At 38.3% G+C, this 22,420-nt stretch overlaps 1 protein-coding gene across 2 annotated transcripts in view; it reads right to left on the bottom strand.

The window, feature by feature from the left end:
- Window positions 1-658: 658 nt before the first annotated feature.
- Window positions 659-22,420, bottom strand: part of LOC150079006 (cytokine receptor-like) — a 453,754-nt gene continuing 431,992 nt past the window's right edge. For both annotated transcript variants that reach the window (XM_090383341.1, XM_090383340.1), the window contains exon 18: window positions 659-3,543. In XM_090383341.1, coding sequence (XP_090239467.1) covers window positions 2,101-3,543 — 1,443 coding nt within the window. In that variant the 3' untranslated portion in view covers window positions 659-2,100. The remainder of the gene's footprint in view (window positions 3,544-22,420) is intronic.

Consider the following 22,420-nt stretch of genomic DNA (forward strand, 5'->3'; position numbering starts at 1 on the left):
TGCTGCCTTAGGTTTTGCTAACTGCTATTTTACACTTCTGTATTTTAAAATTACATACATGATTTGTGTGCACAGCATTTTTGCATGTTTGGCATACACACAATACATGCAGAAAATGATGCAACACATAACACTTTACAACTATTTAATGACAGTTCTGATAAGCTTTACATTTTCTTGCAGTGCACTTCAACTAATTTAAACTGTGATATTACTGAAATGCACCAATTCATTCAACAGCTGCTCTAAACACACCAACAACAATATCTGTTATTTAAAACTATTTACAAATTTGTGTCAATAACTAATTCTAATAGGTTGTATAAACAAGCAAAGGCACAGATTGCAGAATATGTTATGCAAGCATCATAAGCACTGAAACTTGAATTTTTCTTCATGATGCTAAGATATTTTTACTATCAACGTTTTTCTTAGAGTCAGCAGTCTACACGAGTCTAAATGCACTGAAGAGGGGAGGGGAAAACCATAAAATGCACAAAAATAAATCACTTTATAGATGAGTGTACAAGAAACATAAGCATCCAGTACCAGTAGCTGAAATTCCTGATTATATCACCTAGATATAATCAGGCAGGAACTGAGCATGTGACAGTTCACTGTTCAACAAAAAGTTTGAAAACCAAGAGTATTTATCAGGTCTAGATTACTTTTTTGGTTCATTTGATTTTTAACAAACAAATATAATTTATATTTAAATAATTACTTTTTTAGACATGCTTGTCTTCCATGATTCAATATGGCATAATTTCCAGATTTGTATAGTATATCAAGCGGTTAAGATTTACAAGACCTCCAGCCTGGTAGGATGCACTGTTTTCTGTCTTAAAATTTAAGCATATCTATACAGCATTAATTCATCTCTTTAATGACACATAACATGATGAATACAAAGTCTTACTCATCTCAAGAATACCCATTTCCAATTGCAGAAATTTCTTGGCTATCATTACAATGTGATGTGTCATTATTAGATGATAGAACGTCATTGAAAGAGATATAGCCATTGCTCTGGCATTTTAGTTTGGCTGCAATCTTTTGCAATTCTGGTTCTTCAATTGTAAAAGATTGGCCACACATTCACTTGATAAAGAATTAGGTCTCTGTCTGGCTGGAAAACACGTATCATCTTTCCATCTTCCATTATCTTCAGCTGGAATACACAGAGAAGGCAGGCTGCTTTGAATCATGGAAGACAAGCATGTCTAAAAAAAATAATTATTTAAATATAAATTATATTTGTTTGTTAAAAATCAAATGAACCAAAAAAGTAATCTAGACCCGATAAATACTCTTGATTTTCAAACTTTTTTTTGAACAGTGAACTGTCACATGCTCAGTTTCTGCCTGTTCACATCTAGGTGATATAATCAGGAATTTCAGCTACTGGTACTGGATGCTTATGTTTCTTCTACACTCATCTATAAAATGATTTATTTTTGTGCATTTTATGGTTTTCCCCTCCCCTGCCTGCTAGCAGCAGGAACAGGTAAACTTTCTTCCTGTGGTTGAAGAGCCTCAGTCTGAATTTGTGGCTCATAACCATTGTGTAAAACTTTAGTGGGCGGCAATATATCTGAAGGTAGTACAGATTTAGATAACTCTTCGAATGGCACACAGATAACACATAGATAGCAGCAGGAACAGGTAAACTTTCTTCCTGTGGTTGAAGAGCCTCAGTCTGAATTTGTGGCTCACATAACCAATTGTGTAAAACTTTAGTGGGCAGCAATATATCTGAAGGTAGTACAGATTTAGATTGTAAATCTTAACCGCTTGATGTATTGTACAGATCTGGAAATTATGCCATATTGAATCATGGAAGACAAGCATGTCTAAAAAAGTTATTATTTAAATATAAATTATATTTGTTTGTTAAAAATCAAATGAACCAAAAAAGTAATCTAGACCTGATAAATACTCTTTTGGTTTTCAAACTTTTTTTTTGAACAGTGAACTGTCACATGCTCAGTTCCTGCCTGTTCACATCTAGGTGATATAATCAGGAATTTCAGCTACTGGTACTGGATGCTTACGTTTCTTCTACACTCACATCTATAAAGTGATTTATTTTTGTGCATTTTATGGTTTTCCCCTCCTCTGCCTGCTAGCAGCAGGAACAGGTAAACTTTCTTCCTGTGGTTGAAGAGTCTCAGTCTGAATTTGTGGCTCATAACCATTGTGTAAAACTTTAGTGGGCGGCAATATATCTGAAGGTAGTACAGATTTAGATAACTCTTCAAATGGCACATAGCCATTATTCTGGCTATTGTCAGGAAACATGCATGGCCTATCTACTCCTATATGAGAAACATAACCTAAATTCTTTGGCTTGGCACCTGTTAATGTTGGACCCACTTTCAGAGGCTGATTGGATGGATTAATATCAACTTTAGAATAACCAGTTGATGGAGCTTTAACTTCAGTATTTTCATTCTTTAAACTATTTTCTGGACTTAAATTTTTAGCTTGCTGAACACTTATGTAACCTTTTGACACTGGCACTTCATTATGAATTCCATATTTTGAATACCCACAACTATCTGGCACTGAACTTGACTCTTGATATAAATTTGGTGAATCAGAAGAGCAACGGAAAGGCTTTTCCAATGAATTTTTACATATACTATCAGTTTTAAGTCCTTGTAGCTGCTCTCTTGGTAAAATTATGCTATTCAGATCTTTTTTAGGAGAGAACTCACTTCTCATTGTTTGCCCAGGAGCTAAAGAAGGATTTTTATTGAACATTACTGTTGCAAAATTTGCAGTTACATAAGGATTTTTTCTATTTATTACATGTAGGCCATACTGTGAATATGGTGAAATCTTGTCTGTATCAGTTTGAATGTCAGTATGGATAGTTCCAAACTTAGAATAACCTAATGGCTGATCAAGAGAGTTAAGAGGCCTATTAAGTTCTCCACCAATGCTTCTACCTAGTCCATGGCGTGTGTATGGAGGCAGTACTGGTAAAGCAACTTCACCATTGTCCTTCACTGAACCATGAATATCCACAATAGACGGTTCACTATTAGCAAGAGATCTATCTATGCCCAAGTTCTCATTACAGCCAGGTACTGCCACATAAGAAGTAATACCAAATTTACTATATGCTTGCTGTCTAGGTAGCAGTGAAGTTTCCTGACATGGATTCTTATATAAGTCGTTATTATTGAGATAAGACATAAATCTGGAATAGTGATTACTACCATCTACATCCATTGTTGGTGATTCACTATTCAATTCCTTTTCCAGTCCAGAATCTCTACTGTCATGGTCATGTCCTTCCTGAACAACAGGAAGATCAGATTTAGTAAATGTTTTTGGTGTGGTACTCGAAGAATTGCACTCTGAAAGTACTGTATCTGGTGATGGGGGAGCTTGAAGATCACTTTCTGCTCCTGAATCAGAAGACAAATGAGTGCGAGCTGTCACAGAAGACAAGATGCTATCATGTCCTTTACTGAACGTTCCACTATCCCCACTTGGATTACGACCCAGATCTCCATTTCTTTTCTGAAGAAGCTGAAAATAAAAAATAAAGTTACCAAGTTTCAAAAAACAAAGTTAATTCACTTAACTAATTAAATTTATAAGTTACCTCAAATTGACATGAAAGATAAAATGAAGGGCAACTGTTCATAAAGTACAATATTTTATCTGACTAAACCAGTTACATTTTTATTGAATATGAGTAACACTGAATAAAAAGAACATGTTATAAGTTCTCTAAATTTATTTCTTACAAGAAATAGAGGTAACACTTGCTTCACTTTTCAACACAGTCTCCTGGAAACTGCACACATTTTTCACACCTGTTCTTCCAAGCTGTGAAGGCCATGGCAAAGCTTTCTTTGAGAGATATGTTCAATCCACTGGTAAATGGCAGAAGCAGCTGCTTGTTGGCTAGGAAATCTGCCACAAAGAGCATCCTTCATCATTGGGAACAACCAGAAGCCACTAGGTGCAAGGTCAGACAAGAATGGAGGATGTGGGATAACCTCAACTTTGTTTTAAAGGGCAGGGAAATGTTCTTATTTATACTCCGGCACGGCCACCAGGTCAGTGGAGTTTACAATAAATCATCAATACAAACACTAAATCGTATTTAGCAGTCACGGACTTGAACCCGGTCCACTCAAAGAGGGCGTACGATTGTACTCGCGCTCCTGACAACTCAGCTACACCAGGCCTTGTTTTCTTTAAAACTTTTTTTGCACATTTCCAGAACAAATGTGATTCAGTCTTTGTGAAAAAAATTTTCTGAAAGGAAAATTTTTTTTTCTGAAAAGTGAGGAACTTTTTTTTTCAGAACTTCATACAAGTTTCCTGTCACTGTAGTGCCCTGGGGTACACAATGTGTAAGGATTATTCTATCAATATCTCAGAAAAGAGCAACCACCATTTTCTCTGCACTTGCAGCAACACAAGTTCCAGCTATGGTGAATCGATGTGCTTTCATTGGTTGTTGTTATGAAAGTTAACGACACATAAGCTGCCAGGGCCATATTGTGTCGTGCTTTCATTGGTCAGACTGATGTTTTGTTCCTGGATTGAAGAGTGGAACCCATGTTTTGTTTGTTTGTTGTTTGGTTTTTAGGAGCATTAGCAACTAAGGCCATATTGCTCCGGGATATGCGGTGGTCATTCCCTGACCTTTCCGCAATCTTCGTATTTGGTGGTGACGGGCTCGAACCCCGGTCTAATCAAGAAGCGTGTGCTACGCACTGCTGCTCCTTCCCACCTGGCTACTGAGGCGCCTTGGAACCCATGTCTCATCCACTGTTACAAAGAAGGAAAAGAAAGATCCATTCACTGAGGCATCCTGAATGAGAACTACTTCACACAAGTTGGCACGATTGTCTTTTTGTTTTCCTGGAAAAGCTGCCTTGGAACCCACTGAGCTGATACTTTGCTGCTCATTTGGAGATCATGGTGTATGGTATGCATGGATACAACAGAAATGGCTTGTAGCTGTTGCAATTTCATCCACTGTGATCTTCTGTCATCCAAAACCCTTTCCTCAACCCAACAGACGTGGGCGTCAGGAATGACTGGTTCCACATCCTGGTTCACACGCTTCGTTCTTGCAGGACTCCCGTCCTTCACAAAACTTAAGTACCCAGCTACGAACATTTTTTGCATCCATAAGGCCTACAAGGACACATTTCTTCTGACATTTCTCGATGTATTTCAATCAGACTTCTCCTGGTGAGATGCAAAAATCAGATAATGGATCATTCTTGATGAATGAAGGATGCCATTTTAAGTATTATAAACGTAGTATACTGTGTAGGGTGCTGCAGTTAATGTGACATATTGCATTTTGCTGCCATCTGAAAACATTTAAAATGGCAGTAAGATTAAAAGCAGTCCCACATGTATACTTCAATTATTTTGGGAGAAATAAATCTGGAGACCTTATAACTTGAAAGCATGAAATAATAACAGTAAGTTGTTCGAACCCAGCACATATCACAGGGTACAACTCAAAGTATGGCCTTGCATATGGATTTTTTTTTTTTTTAAAGAATATTGAATTTATAACTATAGTATTAATTCCTAATGTTTACCAACACACATTAGCATTAGCATTAGTAGAGGCATATGATGCAAGAAAGCAAGCTTATTCAGATTCAGCCAAAAAAAAAAAAAAAATACACACCACTCCCATTTCACCCCTCCGTTCGTTCGAAATACCTGTCCAGTTGAGCTTTAAATTTGTTTAGGCTATCAACCTCAACAACAAGTGATGGAAGTCGGTTCCACCAACCAACCACCCGCTGGCCAAAGGCAAATTTCCACACATCTATCCGACATCCGTCCTTCCTCAATTTGAATTTAGGCCCTCTGAGGTGATTATTCTGAGCAAGATGAAGAATCCCATTGGCATTGAGCATGCTCAAACCATTCAAAGCCTTATACACCTCTATCAGATCACCTCGCCGGTGCCTAGTCTCCAGACTCTGTAATTTGCAAAACTTAAGCCTTTCTTCGTAAGAGCAACCCTTTGTTCCATTCACTAATCTTGTTGCCCTTCTCTGTACCCGTTCCAGCAGCTCTACATCCTTCTTGAAATGAGGCCTCCAGACTTGTATACAGTACTCAAGATGTGGCCTAACCATTGCCTTATACAAGGGAATAATCACCTCCTTATCCCTGCTAGAAAAATTCCTGTATATCATTGACAAGACACCATGAGCTACTCTTGCAGCTCGTCTGCACTGCTCAGAGAACTTCATATCTGCCTGCACAATTACCCCCAGGTCCTTTTCATTCTCCACCACTGTCAGTGTAGTACCGCAGAGTTGATACATTGCTCTGTGGTTACTGTTTCCCATATGTAGTACTTTACATTTGTCAATGCTAAACTTCATTTGCCACCTCTCAGCCCATCTGTTCAACCTTTCCAGATCCTGTTGCAGCAGCATAGCATCAGTAGTGTCCTTAACAACCCTGCCAACCTTTGTATCATCTGCAAACTTGGACATTAAACTTGATATCCCATCATCAATATCATTCATAAACACCGAAAACAACAACGGCCCCAACACTGAACCCTGAGGAACTCCACTAATTACATTAGTCCACGTTGAGCAGTGTCCATTGATTACCACTCTGTCTTCTGCCACTCAACCATCCCCTTATCCATAGCAGCAATTTGCCTCCAATGCCACACTGCTCCAATTTGTGCAGCAGTCTTCCATGTGCAACAGTATCAAAAGCCTTTCTAAGATCCAAATATATAATATCAAAGTTATTCCCTGCATCCAGTTCTTTTGTGACTACATTATAGTATCCAATCAAATTGGTCAGGCAAGACCTGCCCTTAACAAAACCATGCTGCGTCTGAGCTATAACTGAATTCTTGTCTAGATGATCCTGCAGTGCTTCTTTAACCAGTGCCTCCATTAATTTACCTGGAACAGACGTTAAACTAACAGGTCTATAATTACTTGTGTCAGCCTTTGATCCTCCTTTGTGAATTGGGGTTACATTTGCACATCTCCAGTCTATGGGTACCTCCCCTGAGTCCAAAGACGCTCTCATAATTATGGCTAGGGGTTTGCTTACTTCCTTTGCTGCCTCCTTTAATATAACTGGATAGATCCCATCCATCCCAGGTGCCTTTTTTATGTTTATCCTCAACAATCTCTCCTCCACTTTCCTCTCAGTTATTGCAAAATCATCCAGCTCACTGCCAATGTTTACTTTACCTACGTCATTCTCCTTCCTGAATAACTCCTCATGCGTGAATGTAGATGCAAAATACTAATTTAGATTGTTAGCCACCTGAGCAGGATCCTCAACTGTTGAACCATCAATATCCAGTGGACCAATCTGATTCATCCCTTTCCTTCTTGAGTTTAAATATGTAAAGAACTCTTTTCTGTTTTTCTTTGCATCCTTTGCCAAGGATTTTTCGTAGTCTGCCTTTGCCTGCCTAATCTCCTTTGTGACTTGGTTACAGACCAACTTATATCTATCATAGGCTTCCATGTCACCTATTAATTTGTATGTATCCCATGCATTTTTCTTCTCTGCCACATGTCTCATTAGTTCATCTGACAACCATTTAGGCCTAAACCTTGAACAATATTTCTTAGTTGGTATGTAAAGCCTGGTAGCCTCCAAGATTAGTTCCTTGAATGCTTCCCATTTTGAGTTTGCTGTTGGTAACATCATCAGTTGGTCCCACTGTATAGAATTTAAATACTGTCTCAGACCATCATAGTCGCCTTTACGAAAACAAAAACCCTTCCCTTTACCTCTGATGGTAGTTACCTCCTTGAGTAAATCCCACTTCAACACACTGTGATCACTGCCACCTAGTGGTTCATTTATCTGCAGATTCTTAATGCATGAAGAATCACTACTGATAATCAGATCAAGAGTATTGCTCCCTCTTGTTGCCTCACAAACATGCTGATGTAGAAAACAATCAGCCAATAAATCCACAAATAAATCCTTGCTAGTGTGCGAGTGACCAACCCACAAATTCCAGTCAATATCTGGGAAATTAAAATCCCCTATTATAAGACTCTCTGATTTACTGGCCCACTCTATTTCCCTGTACAATATCTTATTATACTCATCAGAGTCATTAGGCCTATAGCACACTCCTACTCTCAATTTTGATTTCCCTATGCTTATGTCACACCAAACTAACTCGACACTGCCCTGTCCATCGATGTCGACTGGCTTCACTTCCTTGGACTTTACGTGTTTCTTAACTAATAGCATAACCCCTCCTCCCCTCCTGTCCTGTCTATCCTTTCTATACACATTGTATTCCCCAAATTCCAGTTCCGCATTACTTATATCTGTGTGACACCACGTCTCTGATATCCCAACAATATCTGCCTTTGATGTTTTGAGCAATACCTCAAATTCATCAAATTTATTTACTAACCTCCTAGCATTGGTGTACACGCAGGTATACATGCACCTGTTTCTATTCTTAGCTACCCTAACACAACCCATGTGTTTACTTGTACCGCAATGACTCCCAGCAGTCTCTGAAATATCCTGCATCTTGTTTTTCAGGCTTCTGCTCATTTCAATAGAAGCAGTGCAAGAATCACATCCACCTCTGCCAGTGGCTACTGTTAATCTATTAGTCCTTGTATCCCCCCCAACTAGCAGTTTTTCGACCCACCTAACACTGCCTCGACAGCATCAGCAAAAATTCTTGCACCCCTTTCTATTTAAGTGTATCCCATCCCTGTAGAAGCAATCTCTCCTGTTAACAAGTACAGTCCAGGCTGAAAAAAATTCTACCCCTTGAGCCTTGCACAATCCCTCCAGGGCTGAATTGATCGACAAGGCTCTCATCATATACTCCCTCCTATCGTGTCTGGGCAGAATTGCAGACACTTTCAAATTCAACCCTAATTCACGGCTTTTTTTCAACAGTGACCTGTACTTGCTAAGTAATTCCGCCGGTCTCCTACTCTTAATATCATTAGTGCCAATGTGTACAACTATATCACCTTTTGTGCCCTTAAAAGATGATATCCGCTCTACAACATCATCAACCTTTGCCCCTGGCAGACATACCCTGGTCCTATTCCACCTATCCTTTTTACAAAGCATGTTCCCCATTTCCCTGACAATAGAGTCACCAACAACTACTAGTTCCTGTGGGACCAGCGCATTCTGCCTAGGGGGCTGCCTCTGTGTTGCCTGATGACCAAGTGCAAGCTCTGGCGTTGATGTGGGCAGCTGAGAGCTTGATGGGCCCCTCTATTTCCTTCGAGGGCATCCACCCTGTCCTTCAAGCTCTCATAAAGGCCCATAACAACGCTGAGTTGTCGCCTGATTTCCTTGCACTCCTTACATCGTGCGCACACAAAGACATCCCCCTTGGCAGTATCATGTCCCGTACCCGACTGCTCCGCAAACATCAAGCAAACAGTGCATTTTAAAAGACTGTGATTTAGAGTCTTCCCTTCTGGAATGTGATTCACATTCCAGAAGGGAAGCTATAAATTATGACCCCAACCCACAAGATTCTGAAATACCTCCACATGATCTTAAATGAACATGCAAAATGTCATTTGTTTGTTTTGTTATTTGGTTTTTAGGAGCATTAGCAACTAAGGCCATATTGCTCCTGGAATATGCGGTGGAATTAGCAACTAAGGCCATATTGCTCCTGGAATTCCCTGACCTTTCCGCTTCCTCTGTATTTGGTTGTCACGGACTCGAATCCCAGTCTAATCAAGAAGTGTGTGTGTGTTATGCACTGCTGCTCCTGCCCACGGAGGCGCTCATCCAAAATGAGCCATTGTGCCTAACAGAAGCACCCCACCTACACATGGTAGTTTCACCACTATGAAATTTGTTTTTCAGTCCTTTTCTGGTATTTGGTGAGGTCTGGGTTCAATTCCCACTGGGGACAACTGGAAGAATTTCTTTGAGTGAACTGTGCTTCAAGCCCTTGTGACTGCTAAATATAATTAATGTTTGTATTCATGATTTATTATAAACTCCTTTGACCTGGTGGCTATACCAGAGTACAAGCAAGATTTTTAATATCGCTAATTATCCCCACATTTAGAAGGGAGAAGTCATTGTCAGAGAGTATATGCTCTATGACATGCCCCCTTCCATCAATATCAGCACTACCCCCATAGATTAATATATGTCCATTAAAATCCCCAGAAAGTAAGAGAGGAGAGGGGGGAATAATAAAATCATCAAGGTCTGCCTGGAGGATGTCAGGCCCAGGTGGCAGACAGATGGAGAAGGCTGAAATGGAGTCTGGTTGCCCACAAGGATAGCAAAGCCTAACTATGCAAGTCCAACCCCACTTTTGTCCTTTCAGTTGGTGTCAAGGTGTCAAGGGTGTGCTTGTTTTAACTGAAGTCTTCAGGGTTCCCCCTGTATGCTGCTGTAGCACCTGAAAAGGTAAATGGCAAGGGTGGCAAGTGTAATGTATGTAGGTGAGCAAGTATGTGTGCTATGTTGAGTTCCAGCACCTGGTGACTTCGCAGGCAGGGGACATCTGGTCCCCTGACTCCCAACCTTGGCAACAAGGAGGTGCACCAGGGACTACTTTTTAGCTGAAACTCTTACTGGAACTATCAGGCAAGCCTGGGAGCCCCAAGGTGATTAGGGAAAAAAGTGGAGTAAGAATGAGAAGTATGGGGATCGGAAAGGAAAGTTGGATAGAAGATAAAGGGAAGAAGAAATAGACATTCCTTGAAATAGAAGAGAAAAGTTTACAAAAGTTCATACAAAAAGTTTACAAAAGAAAAAAATAAGTGCATAATGGACTAAATTCTATTTACATTTAAAATCTAATCTTACGATTCTTAGGCATATTTGATTAGAGCTGCAAAGCAAGCAACCAAACAGTATCATATGAAAATTATATACAAGTCTACAACCTACAGACAGCAAGTAACATAATAAAATCCGGTCTTGAAAAGAAAATGCTTAACCAGTTTTTGCTACCATTCTATTAATATCTACGACTATTCAAATACCAAAACCTCAACAATCTAGCCCAGTGGTTTTCAACTTTTTTTTTAATAACGGCACCCCTACTCAATTTTCTTCCTGTTAGATCCAATTCTCTCTCTCTCTCTCTCTCTCTCTCTCTCTCTCTCTCTCTCTCTCTCTCTCTCTCTCCACGTGCGCCCACACACACAATATTAAAAAAATATGTTATATGATAGTTATTACAATAATATAGCTATAAACAAAATTACAATTCATAATACAAATTATATATATACTGTATAATTTTATTCTTTATATAGAGGTACTAAATAAGCATCAATTATAGATCACAAAATTAAAAAAGATACCGTACACTTTTTATAATGAAATAAATATATAAATTTAAAAAAATGAGTTTAAGTAACTTAAACCCAAATTATGTGGCATCCCTGGAATGACGGGCACCTCCGTAGCCAGGTGGGCAGGAGCAGCAGTGCGTAGCACATGCTTCTTGATTAGACCGGGGTTCAAGCCTGTGACCACCAAATACGGAGGATGCGGAAAGGTCAGGAAATGACCACTGCATATTCCCGGAGCAATATGGCCTTAATTGCTAATGCTCCTAAAAACCAAAATAACAAATAACAACCCCTGGAATGTTGTTGCAGCACCTTAAGGTGCCGTGGCTCCCCAGTTGAAAACCACTGATCTAGCCATTCAATTCTTCCCATCAAACAGACAATTGCTTTCAGCCACATTTTCATAATGAACACATTATATTCAAAAAAGTCAGCCACACCAGGTCTATTCACTGTCAGATTCTTGTTAAACTCAATATAACAGCTATTAGTATCTTAACAAACATGTAAATCACACAGTAATAACTATGTCAGCCAGTAAACATTTCCTTTCCTATAGCCTGAGTGCAGCCCAGACACAAGAACAGTAGTTGATTTACATCCATAGAACAACACACTCGTAAACCACAATACCAATTTCAGTATGTCTCACTACTCAGCATGAATAGTTCAATAAATTCAAAGCCAGTTTACAGACTGCAGTACCTTGAACTTCCTTTAAGAATATATCCTGAGCAATGTCTAATTAAAGTTTATGGTGGTACATTGTGACTTGTACATATCAAATTGACACCCAACGAAGAGCAGAAAACCAGACACCTTCAGTCATTTACATTCAACGTCCGTCAACACCAATCAGTGTCAATCTTAGTATGGTTTTGACCAGCTACAGAACTTATTTATCTCTTCACCAAAACATGGTAACCACATTAATCTAATAATTCTAAACATTCTGGGTCAACAACGTTGCCGGGTAAAGGACACAACTCCTTTAAAAAGCAGTAAACAAATCATGTTGACCTCAAAACAGAATCAAAGTTTGCATTCCACATCTCATTTATACACCATTAAACAGACTTTTAGCATCAAATTTCAGACCGATTCAACCATTTTCCTTTAATACATCTTCATCTTAATAATTTTTCTGCAGTCAGAAAGAGCATTAAAGTTTCCCTAGAGACTAAAAATTGAGGCATTTCATCCTCATTATATACATTTATAACTGGAGGTTATTCCTAAGGTTGAGATACAAATAATTAAAGATTAGATGTTCAGCTATCTCCTGGATACCACATTTACACAATGGGGGTAGCAGCCAGCGCAAGAATATATAACTTATAGTTAACCATATATTCCCATCCGCTGGGGCACGTTCCAGCCCCAACTGGGTTCAGCAAGTTAATTCTATAATTTTTACTCTAATTACAGAGCTGAAACTCGCTATAGTTGGAGCCAGAACTGTTTTCTTGAATTTTCCCACTTAAACTTTCAAAACCTTCTATTGAATTTCACACAAATGACAAAAATGTGACATCAAGTATGCATTTTTTTAGGCCTTTTCAATTAATTTTTTTACCCCCGCCCTAACCAGCCTAGAGCTTATGAAACCTGACACTTGATTCGATCGTATTTCCTATCTTCAACGTGTATTGCTCCTACGAACAGAAGATCAAAGAAATTCATCTGTTGGAAATGGGAAAAACTGATAACACTGCAATGCGCATTTGATAAAAAAAAAAAAAAAAAAAAGTTTGGTTTATTGTAATTGTTTTTAGTAAACAATATCGGAACAGCAGTTTCCTGGGTTTGATATTCTAACCAAATTTCGAGAAAATATTTCTATTTATAGCTGCGTTATAAACTTCGAAAACTGGTGCATCAAAAGAAAGAAAAAAAAAATAAAAAAATCAACCGCTATGAATTTTTCTTTCTTGAAATGTGTATTGTTCACATAACTGTAATATTTCTAACAATACAAAGCTAACAGATTACGACTAACAGCTGCTCAAAAAGTATCGTTAGAAGATATTTGCTTGTTACGCTTTGATGTCATCACAAAGGGAGAAATTCTGTTTTAGTTCAGAAGCCGAATAAATTCACTATCCACGGTCATAAAGCTATTCTGAGCTGCAATAAACAGATAAACTCCACTGACAAATAGACCTACTCCCCATTACTTTTATTGTTTTACTGTGGTTTTTGGCAGATGAGTCGGTGACTGCTAAATGCAGTGCGGTTTCTTGTATTCTCTCTCTCTCTATTTCGGGATCTCTGACCGTGTGGTCATCACGGAATATAAACAGAAAATTTGTTTGTCGGAATGCTGCCCACCAATTATCAACTCTTTTACCGACCTTCTAATGTATGTTGTGTTCAAATAATCCACTTTGCGAAATTCGAAAGTGCTACATCAATTAGGAGCAAAAACGGTTTCCCCCAACATAATGAATTGCTTTATAGGTATAATAATGATTTTACTGACTGGAAGAAAGTGTCCACAATAAAACAATTGTACAAGGTGAAAACATGCGATCACTCAAAGGATAAGCAATACAGCGATGTTTGAAATTTATAATGCAGTTCACTAGCTAATATTTCCAGAGGAATTATTCTGGGTTTTTTATCAAATGAGCGCCAGACCAAAATCAGACTAATTAGTACTTCCGCATCGTAGGATGAACTGACTAATTAGAACTCCAGCATCTGTGATGAAACGTCATGCACACCGATATCGTTTGCTACAGCAATAATGTAAAGAAACGAAGCAAAATATTGTAACAGACCTATAGAGCAAAATGTTAGAAAGTAAAAATGCAAAATATTGTTCTCTAAAACAATTGCAGTTTCGCCATCTTAGGATGCAGCTGACTTAGAACTGCAATGCTATTTTTTTTTTTATTATTTTTATTTATTATTTATTTTTTGTGTGTTTTCGTATGGGTGGCTCCTAGAACAAAAGTTCATCTCCGCCTCGTTGCTCTGTTCAGTTTTTACGCACTGTCAAGGTAAGGCCAGTGTGTGTTGTGTCGTGAAAGAAAGAAAAAAAAATCATCCTGCTTAGGAATATCCCATGTTGGATGAAGACAGATGAAAAGGAAGGCAAGAGAGAGAGAGAGAGAGAGAGAGAGAGAGAGAGAGAAAACTTTTTCATCCCGCACGAGAGAAAGTGACAGGAAAGAAAAACTGTGTTTGTGAGCTTATGTGTGTGTTCTGTATTGTGATGTTATGTTTTGGCATTTTGGCTACCTGGAAGCACTGATCACCTGGATGACTGCCTCCAGGTACTCGTCCCTAGCAGGAGGGCAAAGCCTTCCCTACTGTCTGCACACCCTCCTCCCTGGGGAACAAGTTTCCCAGGGAGGAAAGAAAAACTTGTATAAGATGAAGAGAGGGAAGGAGAAAAGAGGAGAAGAACTATCCCGGCCCAGGAAAGCCCCAATCCAGGATTGATTGCTAGAACAACACAAAAAAAAAAAATTTTTTTTTAAATAATAAAATAAATAAATAATAATAATAAATAAAATAAATGAAAGTTAGCTCTCTCGATCTTTGACAATCTCTTGGCCTTCTCCCCACCAAAAGGGTATTCTCTCTCTCTCTCTCTCTCTCTCTCTCTCTCTCTCTCCAGGGTCAAACTAGAAAGGGTGGCCTCCCTCCCCTAAGGAGTTTTTTTTCCTCAAGTGAGGAAAAAAAACTTTGCAGCTCAGAATGGAATTCAAGCATTGAAACACATGACATTTTATGGTGAATTTTTTGGGCGTTGTGTGATAATGAAAATTCAATTTTTCTCTAGAAATTTTTTGATGGTATCGAATGCATATCAAGGAAATATTTAAGTATTCAATAACAATTACTTACAATTTCCCAATCCCTCACTACGAGTAACAGATTGTGAGAACAATCTGTTACTAGCTGCATATTTTTTTTTTTTTTTATTCGTTTGTACACCAGGTGAGATGCATGTGAAGTTCCTTCGATATCAGTTTTCGAAGTTTATAACGCAGCTATGAATAGAAATATTTTCTTGAAATTTCGTAAGATCAAATATACATCCATGAAACTGCTGTTCCGATTTAGTCCTCTAGAAACAATTACAATAAAGCGAACTTTTTTTTTTATGAAATGTGCATTGTAGTGATGAGTTTTACGACAGTTTTTTTTCTTTTGTTTTCTTTCCATTTCCAGTATAGCTTCCAGTAGATGAATTTCCTTGATTTTTTGTTAGTAGATAATACATATTGAAGAAAGGAAACGCAATATTTTAGTTTTTCAAAACCAATTCGTTGCAATTCTTTCGTACAACAATTACGAAAAGCAATAAAGCAACTGTTGTGAGTGAGCCATGCATATTAGTGTTTGCAAGTAATGATGCTCAACTGTTTGTTTTCCACGAAAGCTGTTTACAGTTTCATTTTCTCCTTGGATCACCTTGGTAATGCTAATGACGTAAGCTTGACCAATCAATTATCTCTCCGCTTGTGTTGATTCGTTTTAGCCAGAGGCACCGAGCTGACGTGCAAATTTTTAAACTAATGCTGCAACACGTTTTATTTTCAAAGCTTGGATCTTGTTTTGCCAACATCAAAATTTAATAAATTGAAATGTGATCGTACATTTTTGCTGTTTTAGAGTGAATTAATTTTTTTTGCTGAGCGCTAAAGGTAGGAAATCAAAGAATATACTTCTGTTTATGTATATTGAGAGTTTCAATTTTGTAAATTGAGTAGAAATTATGGAAATTATTAGTTTTCTTCGGGGTGAGCAACTTTCGAGTTAGGGTTAAAAATTAGACAAAAACAGGGCGGACTTAGACCGGGTTAAGGCTGCCATGTCCAGATAATAGAAATGATACATATAACCCAGGACTAAGCCATGTTATATTGTTTAGCAATTTGAGACATTTGGAATGAATTTGTAAGTTGTTCTACCTAGTTCTGCCTGTGACAAGTCACTTTGCCAGTCACTGATTAGTTTAGCTCTAATTCTAGAATTATCCTCCTTTAAAAACAAATTCAAATCCAATGCAAAGTTTCCAACTCTTGCTAGCAAACCTTTCCTTCTGGAATACTGAATGCAGTGAAAAGTTACTTTGTAATGAATTACTCTACTATTCAGTCTCTACTATTCATTACAAAGTAATGAATAGTAGACTGTTCTACAATTTCTAGATATGGCTAAAAGGAAGAACTTTTGAGCCTGTATAACATATTTTTTAACTAAGCAATTTGCAACACGTAAACCCTGGGCTGCTGCCGCATAACACACTATCAGGATAAAGATATATCTGTGGTATAATTTTACTGTTGTTGGCTCAACACCCCAAACAATTTTAGAAATCCTGATTAATTTTCCTGCAAGAGTTTTAATTTTCTGAAGCACATATTTAGCATGTGCTATAAAATTAATACAGTCATCCACCATGATTCCTAAATATTTCTATGTTCTTACAATTTGGATTGCATTATTATTCAATCTAACAGTGGGTGGTCTATTCAGGCTTAAATACCCTTTCATTAACATTTGTTTAGTCTTAGATGTAGAAATTTCTAATTTGTGGGTCAGACACCAACAGTTTAGGTTACTTAATATTTCATTAGCTGACTCTTCTAACTCTAACCTGGATTCCATTACTAATACCAATACCACTAGGTCATCTGCATAGGCGATTTTTAGGACTTTCTCATGTCTAACAGAAAGGCACCCATCAAGGACCGTGTTCCAACAAATTGGACCAAGTACGGATCCTTGAGGGCAGCCCTGATAACTAGCCTAGAGACCAAGCAAAAGCCTGAAGACACTGTTATATTTCTATCATTGAAATAATCATGTATAAAGAAGAAACCCCAGCCTCCCGGAACCTCGCCAGGACACTCTGCCACCATAAGGTGTCAAAGGCCCCCCTTGAAGTCCACAAAGAGGTGTTGAGGAACATATTTTGAGTTGTTAGTTAGCACAGAATTCATAACATGTCTGATGGCATCAACAGTGCATTTTCTCTAAGAGACCATATTGAGTTTCCATCTGTAGGTTTTTGCCATGATAATACATTAAGAACCTGCAAACTTTCAATTTCTCTAACACCTCACCTAGAACATGCAAAAGGGCAATTGGCCAGTATGACAATGGTTCATTAGTTGGCTTCTCTGTTTTTTTTAGTAAAATTTTGAGATTGGATTGTTTCCAAAGTGTAAGGAAAGAACCAACTCTAAGACATGAATTTAGTACATTTGAAATAAGCCATGGCGACACCTGCCAGATTCTTTTTAATTCTGCAGATCTAAACCAGGACATTTTCCATCCTTCGAGTCAATTGTCTGAGCTATTTCTTCATGTGTAAGACTAGAATATGACAAAAGTGTCATTCTTAAATCTGTTTTATCTGTACTTTCTGGTACAATGTTATCCTGGTGGATGATGCCATCCAAGATTGAATTAAATGAATTTGCTGAGGAAAGAGTTTTTTTGTCTATCAACTGTCAAAATTGAAGAAAATATCTTGCTAGGTTGAATTTTTTTGGCCACAAATTTGTATGCCAAGCCCAAGGGTTCTTTATTTAATGTCTGCTTAACCATACGCTCCCAAGCGAGTCCTTTTTCTTCATAAATTGTGTTGAAATAAAGGTGCCTGGCAGACTTAAGACAGCTCTACCAGATGGTCAACTTCATCCCTTGGTCTAATGGCACACTTAGCCGCCCCCTTTGGAAGTCTCTTCTAGCAGGCTTAAGATCCCTTCTCAAATTTGTTATGTTTTGGGACCACCATGGCACATAGTTTTTGTTTCTTTTCTTCTTTTTGAAAGAAGCATCCCATACCCTATACTATAGGGTATATACCATATATACTCTATAATCTTAAGGGAGGCGGCAAGTGAGTGTACTGAACCATTGAGGCTAATTATGAGAGCATCACTGGACTCAAGAGAGATTCTTTGGGATTGGAAAAATGCCGATGTATCTCCAATACATAAGGGTTCTAAAAGTGAAGTGAGAAATTACTGGTCAGTCAGTAATTCATGATTTTCCCTACTGCTGAAGTTACTGACTTCAGCAGTAGGGAAAATCATGGAGACAATGATCAGGGGTGGAATTCAGGATAGAAATGGAATTCTGAAGGATACTCAGCATGGTTTTGGTAAAGGGAAAATCGTGTTTAACTAATGTGGTTAGCTATTTCAACAGGGTCACAAAAGAGCTGGATTTAGGGAATAATTTCAACGTTGTTTATTTGGATTTCAGTAAAGCATTTGACTCAGTCCCACATCAGCAGTTACTTTATAAGCTGGAACAGGTTGGAATCACAGGGAAAATCCTTAGATGGATAGCTGGATGGCTTCAGGACAGGAGGCAGAGGGTTGTGATACATGGTTATTCCTCAGATTGGGTTGATGTAAGAAGTGGGGTTCCCCAAGGATCAGTATTAGGCCCACTGTTGACTTTTCATAAATTACATAGATGAAGGGATAGAGGGTGTGAGGTCTAAATTTGCAGATCATATAAAGATTGGTAGGGTAGTTAATGATCACCATCAAGCAGAGTTTTTTTCAGAGTGACCTAGATAGACTTCAAGGATGGTCAGAAAAAATGTCAGCTATGCTTTAATCCAGCAAAGTGCAAGGTATTACACATGGGGAACAGTAACCCCAAAATAACTTATACACTTGGAGTTGAACTAAAGCTGGTAGTGGAAGAAAGGGACTTGGTTACAATACAGTCAGACATGAAGTTCTCCGAGCACTGTAGACAGATTGCAAGGAAGGCCCATGATAGTAATCCAAATCTTGCAGATCATCCCATTTTGCATTCTTGTAATGCCAAACAACACGAGGCTGAGAGTGGCTACAAGAGGACTCCACTAAAGAAGAGACCACGTGAAGTTGTGATCTGAGGTGCCTAGAGGGACCACTTAAGAATTTGGCACATCTGCAATTCATAGCATGCCAAAAGTGTGCCAGTTTCAATGATAATCTAATTCAGGTGGTTTGTCACATACATGTGTGTAGATCAATTTGCATGTTACTTGGACTAAAAAAACCCAAAATAACTCATGGAAGGAACTATTCTGGTTGCTCAACATCAGTTAACTACAGTTATTACTGGAAAAAGTTGCCTCCATGTGTGGTTAAGGCTGAAGTCAGCTGGATAGATACCTAGGTGAAGTATCTATCTAGCTGCTTTTTTTTTATTTTTTTTTTGGCAAGTACAGCAAAAACCTGGGGGCTTTCTTGTACCATATCAAAGGCTTTTGATAATATTTGGCATAAAGGTCTTCTAAATAAGCTTCCTCGTATGGTTTATCAACTGTTTTTTGTAATTTGGCATCCAAATTACAAAAAAAAAACCCTCTGAAACTGCTCACTGTGGGTAATGGAAGATCTCTCTTGTCCTCTAACTTCTCCACTAATGCTAGTGCCCCGAAGGTTCAGTTCTTTCTCCCACGATTTTCCTCTTGTATATTAATGACCTTATTCCATTGCCTGGAAATCCTATCCATAGTTTTGCTGATGACAAGTATATTGCATTCCACCTTCCAGTTTGAGAAACCTTACCCTGCACAGACAGCTTAAAATTCTCAAATATCCATTATCAATTACTTAAATGCTGATCTCTAGGTAGTTCTCCATTGGGACAAAGACAGCTCAATTAACTTCAATACTTTAAAAACTCAATCCTGTCATATCTCACAAAAAAAGGATTTTTCTGCCTCTATGCTTATCTTTAATGACACTCAGATTTCTAGAGAGGATCATACATCTCCATTAGGGATTACCCTGACTTCTAATCTCTCTTATCATAAGCATATCACAAATATTACTTCCTCCACATCTTAAAAAAAAAAAAAAAAAAAAATGGATTTCCTATTTCACTCTAGGCATTACTTTTCTTCTAATCGGCTACTCATTTTATAGAATGAGTAGCCTGAAAGAGGTTATAGGGATATCACTGCCACATTTGGCAGTGATATCCCTATAACCTCTTTCAGGCTTCTGGACTCCAAAAAGAGAGTAACTAGTTAATTAATGACCCATCTTTTACAAAGTCTCTTCACTCTGTCTCGTTCTCTTTCTGCTGCATGCCTTTTCTGTAGAAAAGACATTCAGCAGAAATTTCATGGGGACTGTTTTTCTAAATTGGCTTCTATAATACCCTCTTTCTCTTCCAAACCAGTCCGAACACGTGCTGCAACCAATCAGCACTCCATTCCTATCCAACTTCAAACTCACAGAACCAACTTTTCTTCTCCCTCATTTATCCCTTCAACTTCTGTTGTCTAAAACATTCTCCATTCTCATGTATTCCCTGAAAATTACAATCTACAGAAATTCCAGTCTAATGTCAACAAGTATCTTCTTTCATCTTCTCAAACAACACCCTTGCACAGTACTAAGTACTATAGGCTCTAATACCTTTCGCTGTTGTTGTTATGGGAGTTTCTGGCACAGGGGCAACTTATGCCATATTGCACCTACCAAAGGTAATGAGCAGTTAAAATCGATTATACATTCAAATTCGCTTTAGGTACAAAAAGAATTCAGAGAGATTTGCATTGTTACCTATGATGCAGCTGAGTGACAACGGCTCTTGTGAATTTGACAAGGAGCTGAAAATAGACTGTTGGGCATTGTTAAACAAGCTACATTCAATGAGTATATGCTTAACTGTCAGTGGTTGCAAGCAGTGTGTACACTGCAGAGGATCATTTCCTGTGAGCAGAAACAGATGAGTGAGGCGGGTATGGCCTATTCAGCTTCTGACTAGGATTACTTCTTTTCTATTTTTATGGAGGCTAGAATTCCATAATTTTGGTGCGGGTTTCAGCTGAAGAGCTTGTTCTGTGTTTGATTTCTCAACAGAAGCGACCATTGTTCCATACATTTTCTCTGGATATTGCATCTACAATCAGTATACGGGACTAGATCATTTGTTGAGGCTATGCTGGAGGGATGTTTTGAGCAACATCTGCATATTCATTTCCTTTAATACCCTGTGCCCTGGGATCCAAGAGAAGACAACAGTTTGCTGATGCTTGTGAAGACATATCAGCACATGTCTTATGAATTTTAACAAAGGATTGTGAGGCGTTGTGTTTTTGAGAGCTGAGAGAGCACTTTTGGAGTCCGTATATATATATGATGTTGTTGTTGTTTAAGAGCTATTGGTGCAAGAGCAGCTTAGGCTATAATGTGTGTAGCCTGGGTAGGAGAGTTTCGTATATCAGCATTTTTCACTTTTGTGGTTTAGAATAAAGCCAAGATTCTGCTTTATAATCATGTAGATTCTCTATAAATGGTAATTACTGTTAATTTTGTTTTAGAAGTATCCAGTTAACTTAAGGAAGAGGAATACGTCAGAAATTTTTGGCAGGTTATCTAAAATTGTTTTAAGCATTAAATTGTTTTGTGCATTCATTATTGTTTGAAATGCTTTTAGTCGTTCTCTATGAAATTTTGGACAGTTCATCATGAAGTGATGTATAGTGAGCGGAACTTGACAGTTTTGGCATTGGTGGAGGGGGGGGGGTCTTCACCTCTGAGTAGGTAAGAGTGAGTCGTGTGTATGCCTGATTTGCAATTGGGAAAGGGCCACTTCCGTCTATTCAATCGGAATAGACAAAAAGAAGGCCACGGTCTAAGTGTTTCTTTAATTAGATGAAGTTTGTTGTTAGTCTGATCTAGCCAGTGTTGTTGCTATTGTTTTTTTACTGCTTTGGTCGATTAAGGACTTGTAATCTGTATATGTTATTGTGTAAAAGGCATAATCAGAGGTGGAAGCTTCTTTTGCTGCTTTGTCTGCTCTTTCGTTTCCAGTTATTCCTGTGTGGCCTGGAATCCAACATAATCTGATATTGCAATTTCTTTGTAATAACTTTGATACTGAAAATTAGACATGTTGTAGGATTGGGTGTTTTTTGGTATTTGCATTCTGCAAGGTGTTTTTTTTTTTTTTTTTGGTAATTGTTGGCGCATAGGCTTCTGTGGCCATAATGCACCTCCCAAGGTTTTTGCAGTACTTTGATCCAAGCCCGAGGCGGGAATCGAACCCGCGACCTTTGGGTTGCTAGGTAGGCACTTTACCCACCCGGCTAGCCCGGTCAG

This window comes from Mastigoproctus giganteus, chromosome 10, assembly GCF_048544385.1.
Source record: "Mastigoproctus giganteus isolate SK-2022 chromosome 10, ASM4854438v1, whole genome shotgun sequence".
Taxonomy (NCBI): domain Eukaryota; kingdom Metazoa; phylum Arthropoda; class Arachnida; order Uropygi; family Thelyphonidae; genus Mastigoproctus; species Mastigoproctus giganteus.